Source organism: Camellia sinensis, chromosome 1 (assembly GCF_055761805.1).
Source record: "Camellia sinensis isolate YWXY chromosome 1, ASM5576180v1, whole genome shotgun sequence".
Classification (NCBI taxonomy): Eukaryota; Viridiplantae; Streptophyta; class Magnoliopsida; order Ericales; family Theaceae; genus Camellia; species Camellia sinensis.
The window spans coordinates 196513651-196525716 of NC_138961.1; the positions used below are offsets into that span (position 1 = coordinate 196513651).

Here is a 12066-nt window from a genome sequence, read left to right on the forward strand (position 1 = left end):
ACATTTGGAATTTTTTTGAAAAATGAGAAGTATCCACCAGGAGCAAATGCCAAGGCCAAACGGGGAATATGGCGTCTGGCTTTCTAATTTATCATCTGCGGGGGTAAGCTGTATAAAAGAGGTTATCTGGGAATGCACAAGTTGTGTGTGGAGGAAGTAGAATCGAAACGTCTTATGGAGGCTATCCACGGAGGAGAGTGCGGGGCGCACATGAATGGTGTGATACTAGCCCAGAAGATCCTCAGACAAGGTTATTACTGGTCAACTATGGAGGAGGATTGTATTGGTTTTGTATGGCGATGCCATAAATGCCAAATTCATGCCAATCGCATGAGCATACCACCATCTAAGCTTCACAATATGACTTCACCATGGCCTTTCTCAATTTAAGGAATCAACATTATCGGTGCAGTCTTGCCAAAGGGGTCAAATGGGCATGATTGATTACTTCACGAAGTGAGTGGAAACTCAGTCCGATGTCGTGTTGAAAACGTCGCATGTAGTCAAATTCATTAGAAATAACATCATCTGCCGGTACGGAGTTTCAAATGAGATCGTATCAGATAACGGCTCACATTTCAAGAAAGATATAGTGGATCTGCTTGAGAAATATAACGTGGCTTTTCATAAATCATCGACATATAGACTACAGACTAATGGAGCTGTTGAGGCCGCTAATAAGAATATCAAGAACATCTTGCGAAAGATGATGGAAACATACAGGGACTGGCCTGATAAACTGTCATTCGCGCTCTGGGGCTACAGAACCTCAATCCGAACATCTACAGGGGCAACCCCCTATTCTCTCATTTATGGGATGGAGGCTGTTCTACCAACTGAAATCGAAGTTCCATCGCTGCGAGTCATGGCCGAGTGTCAGATAACGTAGGCGGACTGGCAACAGAGTAGATTTGAGGAGTTAATGTTGTTTGATGAGAAGACTAAGGGCATTGTATCATGTTTAGGGCTATTAACGCTGAATTTCACTACAAGAAATTGCACTTTTGGCGACTACTTTTGGCGACGACGTCAATTTTTCATCGCTAAAAGTATATTTTTGGCGACACAGTGATCAATTTCGTTGGTAAAAGTATACCTTTACCGACGCAATTTGTTGTCGTCGCTAAAAAGGCATAACATTATTTTAGCGCCAAATTTTTTGGTTGGCGCCAAAATTTCAAAACTTTTACCTACGAGGCTTATGTTTTAGCAACACAATGAGCGTTGCTATTAGTGTGCTTACTTTTGGCGACGACAAGTTGGCGTGGGCAAAGAGTTAACCTTTAGCGACGATGACACTATTCGTCGGTAAAAGTTTTGCTAGTGGAATGATGTGATTTAGTAATTTGTGAAAGAGCTTTAAATATAATCATTCAAAATAATTTTTGAAAGAGCCTTAAATATTTTAGTTACTGAATTGTAAAATTAAAATAATCATTGAATTAGATCACAAAATGAACCCATTGAGGCCAAACACACTCTTAAGTTGATATAACTAATTTGAGATAATTTAAACTTTTTCAAAGAATATGGTTAGATTATCAATTTTAATATGTTTGTTTTTATTTTCAGAAACTAGTTTCAAATTTTTTTTCCCTAAAAAACTAAAAAAAAATTTGGGTGAAAAAAAAAAACTTATTATTTTTGTATATTTTTATCTTTTAGGTCATAAATACTTTTTAAAATTTGAAAAATATAATTTTGATTTTTATTGCTTTCAAATTATTTTTAATTTTTTCAAAAAAAACAAATCTAAATTTTTTTTTTTGTTTTTTTTTGTTTTAATCTTTTAGGTCATAAATACTTTTTAAAATTTTAAAAATATAATTTTGATTTTTATTGCTCTGAAATTATTTTTAATTTTTTTTTAAAAAAACAAATCTAAAAATTATTTTGAATATTTTATTTTATATTATTTTATTTATTTTTTTGGGGTAGAGCAGGTAAAGATCAGGGATCGGTGACATTTCCCTCTTAAAATTCCCTCTTTTTTTTTTTTTTTCCCTCATCAAATCTCCCCAAATCAATCACCACGATTTCACTCGTTCACATCCTTATCTCAGAATTCGTAGTTCTCTCCCTCACGATTTCACACTTGATCGTAGGGTTTGTGCCGTTTGCTGCTGCCGTGCGATATCGGTGCTTCAGTCTCCCATTACAGGTTTGTTACCTTTTGATTTGTATCTCAATGCCCCTGCTTCTCTCTATCAATTTCTTAAATGAATCTATGTTTGTCTATTTTCACTTCTTCTATTATTTTGATTTTGGGGTTCTCTGAAGGATGCTTTTTCCAAACAAATTCCATGCTTGAGTTGGGGAAGATGGGGCCTTTACGGGTTGTTCAGTACAATATCATTTTGAAATGCAAAACTAAAAGGATATGAAATTTTAATGAACACCTAACCTGAATCCACATCAAACGTTTAGGTTAGAACATGGATTTGCCTCTGTATGAGAGGATGCCTGTGCCCATTCTCAGTGGGCCTCTTACTTCAAATATTAATAAGAACCCACAGTGACTATTTATGTAAGGTAATAAAATAAGAACACTTCTACTGGTGCATATGAATAAGAGAGGCTTTAAAATCTGTTCCATCTTAAACCCAATACAAGTCACCAATTCTGAGCCTGTTAGTGCCCCTACTATGAGTGTTGACATTTCATCCTTGCCCCCAGGGCATAGAGATGGCTTATTTGTCATACCTTAACTAACCCACTTCCATGCTGAAGCTTACTGGGATTCTCTTTCATGTAGCCTTGCTCACTGAAGCACCTATTCAGGAGTTGAAATTCTGTCTCACAAAGGAAATGGTCTATTGCATCCAGTATAAGAACACTCTGGAGACAATGTAATGTTAGAAATAGAGGATGCAGTAAGATATTATACCATAAAGCTTAAAGGCCAACTTCTGATTTTTTACGTGTTTGAATGTGAATATAAAAGCATAAATACAATGTAGTAATTGAAAGCACATGCTTTAGTAGTTAAAATTTGCAACCAACTTAATTTAAAATTTGAGAACACATGCTTTAGTAGTTGTATATAAAAAGGCTGTTTGGTTTCCACTTATTTGCAACTTATTTTGTTTAAATTTTGAAAACACATGCGTTAGTAGTTGTACCTAAAATTGTAGGGTGTTTGGTTCCACTTATTTTGTTTTCAGCTTATTTTCCTTTTCAGCTCAAAAAAAGTTTAAATAGTTTAGTTTTTTAAGTTGGGTTTTAGATGGTTTTTTAAGCTAAGAGAGTGTTTGGGTGTACTACAAAAGTGCACTTTTTATTTTTGATCTTTTTATCTTGGGCGAATTATACTAACGCTCCCTATAGTTTGAGGTTTGTGTCACTTTGGTTCCCGACTTTTAAATTGGTTCATTAATAGAAAATTTAGAGGCAGTGGCTGGATGTAATTTGTGGTAGGGCTTTTTAAGAGAGCTGAAAATCCCTTTTAGATAAACATAGAAGTTTCATCAAAGAGGGGGTATTGATTGGTGTAGTGGTAAATGCTTGAGTTCCCGTGTATGAAAATATGGGTTGGAATTATAAATGTAGTCCCTTCCCACAAATATTACAGAGGTTAGGCCTGTAGCCACCCTTAGTCCTTCCCTATGCCCTTAATTTGTAGGAGCCCATTAGGTAATGTCCTTTAAGAAAGATATTGGAATGAATTGGAATGGTACATTGCCATGCCAACTGCCTTTTACCATTTAATAGACATTAAAAAAATATATATTTTCTTGTTTTTTTGTTGATAAATGTAAAAAACACTTAACTTAATACATAATATATGCAATATAATAGAACTTTAAAGGATTTGTTGGTCGAAACCTTGATACAAAATTAAAAAAGCCTATAGGTAGATGCACCTTTATTGACGATGATGTGTCACTCTACACTTATATTAACTACTTTGTCTTCATGTTTAAAGAATAAATAAATAAAAAATAAAAAATAAAAAATAAAAGGTTGTGTCCTGTTGATATTAACTACTATCTTATGATCAGACATGGACAGGAGTTGGATGTTAATTTCTGATAGATTCAGTCAGCCATATGTAGATGGGGTGAACTCATTTATTGAATTTGCAAAGGCTCATTTGGGTGAGGCTAGAGAGATTAAGTGCCCATGCATCAATTGTTGTAACTTTTATAAGCAGGAGTATGATAGTGTGAAGGCTCATTTGCTCATAAGTGGGATGATAGTATCATACACCACTTGGTTAGAACACGGTGAACTTCCAGAACACAATAACCTTGATGAAAACAATGGTGAGAATGATGAGGATGAAGATGAATATGATGAACTGATAGAGGACTATCAGAGGGGGAATTTTATGGAGGGTGATACTCTAGAAAGAGAGGATGTACGACATTTTGATAAATTGCTAGATGCTTCCCAATGTTGCTTGTACCCAGGTTGCAAAAACTCAGATACTTTGTTATCATTCGTTATTCAGATGCTACATGTGAAGGTAGAAAATAGGTGGAGTAATAAGTCTTTTGACAAGGTTTTGGAGATACAAAGGCGATTCTTACCAGAAGGCCACGTGGTGCCAGGGTCAATTTACGAGTGCAAGAAGTTGCTACGTGACTTGGGCTTGGGGTACGAGCTCATCGATGCATGTAAACATGATTGTGTACTATTCTGGAAGGAGAATGCTCACTTGGAAAAATGTCCCACATGTCAAGCATCTAGGTACAGAGTAAATGATAGCAAGGGTAAGAAGATCCCTCACAAGATATTGCGTTACTTCCCATTGACACCTAGGTTGAGAAGATTGTACATGTCTAGGAAGACGGCAAAAGACATGAGACGGCATAGTGATAAGCGTGTGGATGATGGTGTAGGGAGGCATCCGGCTGATTGTAAAGAGTGGAAGGAATTTGATTTGCATTATCCAGAGTTTGCCCAGGAGACTCGCAATGTTAGGTTGGGCCTAGCCACCGATGGGTTCAACCCTTTTGGGAACATGAGCACTTCCTATAGCATGTGGCCTGTCATACTCATGCCCTATAACCTCCCACCTTGGAGATGTATGAAGGCCCCATTTTTCATGATGTCCTTACTTATTCCTGGACCTAATCAACCAGGGACTGATATTGATGTCTACCTAAGGCCATTGATTGATGAGTTGAAGGAGTTATGGGAGAATGGCGTGATGACTTACGATGCCTCCACTGAACAGACCTTCCGGATGCATGCAGCTGTAATGTGGACCATAAATGACTTCCCTGCATATGGTGACTTATCCGGATGGAGAACTAAAGGTTATTTGTCTTGCCCTCCTTGTAATGATAATCCATTGTCACGCGGGTTGATCAGTAAGATTGGGTGGGTGGGTCATCGAGCTTACTTGCCTGATAACCACCTTTGGAGGAAAGACAAGAAGTTTGATGGTTTAACTGAGCTTAGAAAGAAATCCTTGGATTTACCGGTGGAAAAAGTAATGGCTCAATTGGATCAATTGCGGGAAGTCAAGTTTGGAAAGGATCCTACCAACAAGAAAAGACCACGAGAGTCTGAAGAATTGAATTGGACAAAGAAAAGCATAATGTGGGAGCTACCGTATTGGAAGAAATTAAACCTCCGGCACAATCTTGATGTCATGCACATTGAGAAGAATATTTGTGAAAACTTTTACGGGACGATGTTGGCCATAGATGGGAAAAACAAGGACACGTACAAAGCACGTGATGATTTGCAAGAAATGGGCATAAGGCAAGAATTGCATCTACAGAGGAAAGATAACGGATCCGTTGTAAAGCCTCGGGCAGCCTACACATTGGATTCTCGACAAATAGATGGTTTTTGTGAATTCTTGAAGTCGATTAGTTATCCAGATGGCTATGCAGCAAACATCTCAAGATGTGTGACTTCTAAAAATGGAAGATTATCAGGCATGAAAAGCCATGATTGTCATGTCCTGCTTCAGCGACTTCTACCAATTGGCATGCGTGGTTTTGTGAACAAGGAGATCTGTACAACACTATTTGAGTTGGGCAACTTCTTCCAAGAACTGTGCTCAAAAACATTAAGGCAGACTGATTTGGAAAAAATGGAAGAACGAATTGTGCTCATACTTTGCAAGTTGGAGAAAATTTTTCCTCCAGCTTTCTTTGATGTGATGGTCCATTTGGCTGTTCACTTGCCCCGTGAGGCCATGTTTGCTGGACCGGTGCAATATCGATGGATGTACCCGATTGAAAGGTAATCATTATGAACATATGGCTATTTATTAATTTGTTATAACTAAACTATTGTACAAAAATCCACCCATAAAAGACTAATGTTTAAGAAGTAATTTTCTTGCATCAAGAAGCATAATTTTCATTGTCAATTTTTGTTGAAGGTTTCTCGGGACTTTGAAAGGGTATGTCAGTAATAGAGCACGTCCAGAAGGTTCTATCGCTGAGGCTTACATTGTCAAAGAGTGTCTTACTTTTTGTTCAATGTACTTAAAAGGGATTGATAAACCTGAACGAAATGATGATGGTGGTGAACGTGGTCCCGGGATGGAGGTCTTTACCCAAAATGCTCGTCTATTCTCACCTATCACAAGGGCTCTTGACCCTTCGCAAAATGAACGAGAAATGGCTCACTGGTTTGTGTTGTACAATAGCTCTGAGGTGGAGCCATATATTGAGTATGTATTTAAGTTTAATTACGTTTATGCATAATCGTTCCATTTTGTTTCGAACTCTCAAAGTTAATTACGTATATCACATTTCCTTGGGTAGGGAGCAGAAGAATATTTTACATAATGTACAAGGACGTGACATAAGTCGGGTACAACGGGAAGAATTTCCAAAATGGTTCAAAAATCGTGTAAGATATACTAAAGAAAATAACTGAATACAATTGTTGAAACTTTCAATTCACATTAACTTAGTACACTTGTCATATGGTGTTTTATGTAGATGAATGATTTGCGAACGAAAGGGTCACCTGAAGCAACTGACGAATTGTGGTCATTAGCAAATGGACCTGGATCGGTAATTGACTTTTATTCTGGGTGCATCTACAATGGAATTCGATTCCATACTAGAAACCGTGAAAATCGTCGTACCTGCCAAAATAGTGGGTTGGTCGTAGAAGGGGACCATAATGGGAACCAAATTAATTTTTACGGCTACTTGTGCAAAATATGGGAATTGAAATACTTGCATGGGGGTACAGTGGTTTTGTTCCAATGTGAATGGTATGACACCGGTCACAAGAATAGAATATACTCCGATGAACATGTCACAAGTATTGATGTTACAAGACTTTGGTATAAAGATGACCAATTTGTTCTACCTAGTCAAGTAAGACAAGTATTCTATGTCAATGATACCAGCAAAGGCAAAAATTGGAGAGTCGTTGAACGTGTTAAGCATCGGGGAGTATGGGATATACCAGAGCGGGATGATGTCTCTAATGATGCTTTTCAACAGGATGAAACCACTGATGGTGTTGGGGTAGTGATCCAAGATAATGATGTTCAATACAGCAGGGGTGATATGGATCCTGAGATCATTTTCAATGATCAACTAATGGCAGAGAATTTAGTTCACAATGATGACGAGGACGACACAATCATAGAGTATAATGATGATGAAGATGATGAACTGCATAGACAACCTGATGTTGATGTAGATCCTGATATAGATCTTGATATAGATTATGATATGTAGTGTTTGATATAGATCTTGATATAGATTATGATATGTAGTGTTTAATTTTTAATTATATGGACAAGTGTTATAATTTAATAATAAATTGCTTGGTTTACATTGCATGGCATTGTTTTTCAAATTTCATAGCATTGTTTCTCTATTTCATTTCATTTAATTATATGCCATATGTACAGTTACAAAGATGTCCAGAAACGGTAAATCATTTCTTAAGCCCGGCGGCTTAGTCCAGAAGATGACGAAATATGAGAAGGATAGGAAAAAAACAATCCAGAAAAATAAAATCAGATTTGATGCTCTAGGGATAAAGTCCCTCAAGAATTCAATGTTTGGTTCTATTGAAAAGGACAATAGTGAAAGTTGTAGGGTGGGAAAGAGAAAGGTGGGCGAAACTGATAATGACGAGGACTATCAACCACTTGATGATGATGAAGGACTGAGTTCTTCAAGTGATAATGGCGAGCCTTTTGATTCTCAAGTGATTAAGGTAATAAATGTGTGTTTAAAAAGTAATTTCTCTATTTTTTTCACTTGTTATATTACTTGTGGTATGTTTAGTTATTTCAAATTTATTTTTTATTAAGCAACCTTAAATTATTGAAACTGTACTAACAATTCTTTTTTATATTATGTCAGGATATTCATATGGGTCCCGGTAGGAAAACAAATAGGTGTGCAGCTCGCCTAATAGCTTCACAAATACCTAGGGAAAAGAGAACTACTGTTGATGAAGATACACTTACTCTTCCGAGACGACCTGTAACTGCACAAGTTAATCATTCAGAGAGCACACCTGAGGTCTCGACCCAACCTATCCATCTTCCCGCCTTACATACTAGGCCCGATCAGCTCCCTACCTCCGCCACTCAACCTAACCACCTTTCAAGTCCATGTATTGTGACTAACAGTGGAGGTGAGAAATAAATGACCACTTAAATGAAATGATAATTTCTTGTCTCAATATTTATTTAGTGCATTCATGTTTTATGTCGACTAAATTGAATAAAATTTTGGTCATAATAGCATCAATTCCAGTTTTGGGCAAGAAACGTGTACGAGGACCGACCCGAGGAAAGAATGTTGAGAAGATTAGAAAGGAACGTGGTGATCGAATACCCGTTACACTTAACCGTTTGACCAAAGCAATAGAAGGGGAATACGCCACACCGCTAGCAGCTGCTCTTGGTCAACAAATTCGAGTTCATGCCCCAGTTCGAAATGATGGATGGCTAGAAATTGCCTTTGGGTTAAGAGAGTCCATTGTTACAAGAGTTGGGGTAATTTGAAATATATGTGTTATATATTTAACATGTTATTTATGTTAATCGCAATGATATATAAAATATATTGAATTTTATTATTTCCAATTGCAGCAAACTTTTGACTTTGGGGACTACAATAATGATGTGGATGTGAGATGTATTATTGATCATAAGTGCCAAACTTTGTACAGTGAATGGAAAAGTAGATTACACACACACTACAAATCCCTTAAAGAAAACAATGTATCTGACCTCAAAAGTCAGATACTATATCCTTGTACAAAGGATGATTGGGAATGGATGATTGACAATTTGTGGGAAACTGATGATTGGAAGGTATTTATAAAAATATTTACTAAAGTAACATCTTCCTGTATATTAATACCTAATATTTTTTTTTAATTTGTAGGTAAAGTCAGAGAATGCGATGAAAGCGAGAGGTTGTGTGAAGTATAATCATACGAGTGGCTCGAGATCATTTGCATCGCGAGCATCTATCATTGTAAGTGTAGATTTACAAATTTGAACATACTAAATTATAAATATATAATTTTTTGATTGACTAGAAAATCTAATGAAATGAAAGGTACAAGGAAGCAAACCGACTATTACGAAACTATTCGAGGACACCCACAAACATCACCGACATGGGGGAGTGTGGATAAATAACACAGCTGAGGAACATCATGTAACCATAACTATTTCAATTTCAATAATAAATGTTTGCATTTTGATATTATGTTTTAAGCTTATTTATGTTTCATTCATAGGCCACTATGGTTTCAAAGATCGCTGAGCAATCTCAACCTAGTGTCACACATCCATTGTTTGAGGAGCAGATTTCTAGAGAAGTACTTGGGAAGAGGTCGGTCTTCTTGAAGGGATACGGGATCCGCAAGGACAGTACTTCATCTTCTACACATTTTGAGGCTCCTAACTCCGAGGTGATTGTTCTTCAACAGCAGTTAGTTGACCAGCGACAACAATTAGCTGACCAAGGAAAGCAGTTAGTTGACCAGGCTCAAAGCATGAGTACAATGCAAACTATCATTCAAATGTTGGCAGCAAAAAATGGGATAGATCTAGCAAACATTCCGGGGTTAGTTCCAAGCAACAATGCTGGTGAGGATGCATCGGGTGTAAGGGAGGATGAAACTTCTCTTGGTTGAAATAGAGGTAAATTTGACACCTCATTAAATTGATTTACTTTATTTAACCAATCCTAACATGTGTCAACAATATAAAATTATATAAACTTTGTATTACAATCCTAGCATTACAACCTTTGTATACAATAGCTTGATATATATGAAAGCTTCACAACAATTTTTTGATTAATTTTAACTATATTTGTATATTATTGTTGAAGTTAATGCATTAATAAAATACTCATGTTTTTATCCTTTTGTTCACAGGTTGGTGATGGATGTTCGTGGTTCAGTAGTGATATATATCGTTTTGCACGTTGGCATTCATTTAATTTTTCTTTGTTTCGTTTTATAGGTTTTTCTGTTGAATGTTTATATACTTTTGGGAATTATTATGTTTTGGATTGTTGGATATAGTTAGACGCATTTTAGGATTCTTATGTTTAGTTTTGTTTGATATTTGAATAAAATTTGGGATATTGAAATGCATTTGATATTAATTTGGTTACATATCTGTTAAGATGCTAAGCATTTTTTACTTCCATGCCTGAGGATCTCCTTCACTGTTTTTTGATTTTCTTAGTGCTCTACCCAAGGTGATACTCTTCTTTGACTTTGGTAATTTCGCTATCAGTAGCCGTTGTCTTAGAGCTCATTTTCCCCAATCAATGGTTTTGTCAAACGTTTAACTATTATGTATTTATTTTGTGCAGTTGTGGAAAGTGTTTGCCTTTTGAGCTTCTCATGTGGCATTGTGCTTGAGGATACATGTTACATTCTTATTAATTTCTTGATGGATACATATTACATTCTACTAATATGGGGCTAATCTTTAGGAAATTTCATGGTGCATATTTTAGGAAGATTTATGTGGTCTTCACATTATTATTGCATTTTTTGGCTATCATGTCTCTCTAATATTTTAGGAAGAATTATAGGCCATGATTTTCATTGTGCTTATATTGGAAAATCATACATCCAATAAAAAATGACTGTCTAATTGTTCTCTGTGAATTCTTTCTCATCATAACACTTTTGAAGCTGTATTCGTTATTCATTTTTTGGCTATCATGTCTCTCTAATTAATTTGGGAATCAACTGGAGGAAATGGATCCATGCAGCCGGCCCCAAGTAATTGGGACAAAGGCTTGTTGAGTTGAGTTTATGTCTTGGCAATGATTCTCTTTGGATGGCTTTTAAAAATGGTATGAACGATGACTGAGAATATTTTGATACCTCTGTTCTTGTTGGTAGCAGTGAGTTTTTATTTTATAATTTTTATTGTACAAGCTTTCCATCTATGTCAACCTTTTTTTTGTTTTTTCCTTTCATATTATTCTTGGTTTTTGATTTTTTATTTATAAAGGTTCCCTTTACCAAGGCTGAAAGCAATTTTGGTTTTAAAAGGATATAATTAGTTGGAGATATAACTATTTGGCTTTTGCTTGAGTTTTATTAAACATCATACTTGTATAAGAAAAGAGTCAATGGAATATTTTATCTGATGACAGAGTGCATCTATAGGATTATGTTTGTTCACGTTATTATGACTTTGACAATTCACAGGGTGCTGTTGAATCTGTATCTGTTGGTGAAATCAGAGTCAGCTTACGGCAGTCATTGGTTAAACTTGGGGTTGGTTTTATTTCTAAGGACCTGAAACTGCAGGTGTTAATATGTGATTTACAAGTTGTAATGAGACCTTCAGGTAAAAGCACACAAAAAAGTCAAAATATGCTGCTTGTCCTTTTCAAAGTTAGCTTTGTGGAATTTCGTCTTGTTTTATATTGTTCAAATTCTTACTGCAACTGCATCCTCAAATCATTTGTGTAGCTTACAGTTTACAATTACAATGGAGGTCCATGTTATCGGTGCCTATTTCCAACTCCACCTCCTACGACAGCATGTCAAAGATGCTCTGATAGTGGTGTTCTGGGAATTGGTAAGCCATTAATATGTTCTGTCTTAGTCCATTCAATTAGAAAT

General features: G+C 36.1%; 2 protein-coding genes across 2 annotated transcripts; both read left to right on the forward strand.

The window, feature by feature from the left end:
• The first annotated feature begins 5598 nt into the window (after positions 1-5598).
• On the forward strand, positions 5599-6764 carry LOC145790490 (uncharacterized). Its single transcript, XM_082868398.1, has 2 exons — positions 5599-6204; positions 6347-6764. Exons 1-2 carry the CDS (start codon positions 5603-5605, stop codon positions 6672-6674), a joined length of 930 nt encoding a protein of 309 aa, XP_082724524.1. The 5' UTR covers positions 5599-5602; the 3' UTR covers positions 6675-6764.
• A 1058-nt stretch (positions 6765-7822) lies between these two features.
• LOC145822024 (uncharacterized) lies at positions 7823-9728 on the forward strand. Its single transcript, XM_082918596.1, has 6 exons — positions 7823-8157; positions 8307-8583; positions 8694-8947; positions 9044-9268; positions 9342-9434; positions 9519-9728. Exons 1-6 carry the CDS (start codon positions 7855-7857, stop codon positions 9726-9728), a joined length of 1362 nt encoding a protein of 453 aa, XP_082774722.1. The 5' UTR covers positions 7823-7854.
• The last annotated feature ends 2338 nt before the right edge of the window (positions 9729-12066 follow it).

Bases quoted from the DNA above. Each gene is read 5' to 3' on its own strand.
- LOC145790490 (XM_082868398.1), top strand. From the start codon at position 5,603: ATGCACATTGAGAAGAATATTTGTGAAAACTTTTACGGGACGATGTTG. The intron at 6,205-6,346 runs GTAATCATTATG...TTTTTGTTGAAG, and splicing joins TGGATGTACCCGATTGAAAG to GTTTCTCGGGACTTTGAAAG.
- LOC145822024 (XM_082918596.1), top strand. From the start codon at position 7,855: ATGTCCAGAAACGGTAAATCATTTCTTAAGCCCGGCGGCTTAGTCCAG. The intron at 8,584-8,693 runs GTGAGAAATAAA...TGGTCATAATAG, and splicing joins TATTGTGACTAACAGTGGAG to CATCAATTCCAGTTTTGGGC. The intron at 8,948-9,043 runs GTAATTTGAAAT...TTCCAATTGCAG, and splicing joins CCATTGTTACAAGAGTTGGG to CAAACTTTTGACTTTGGGGA.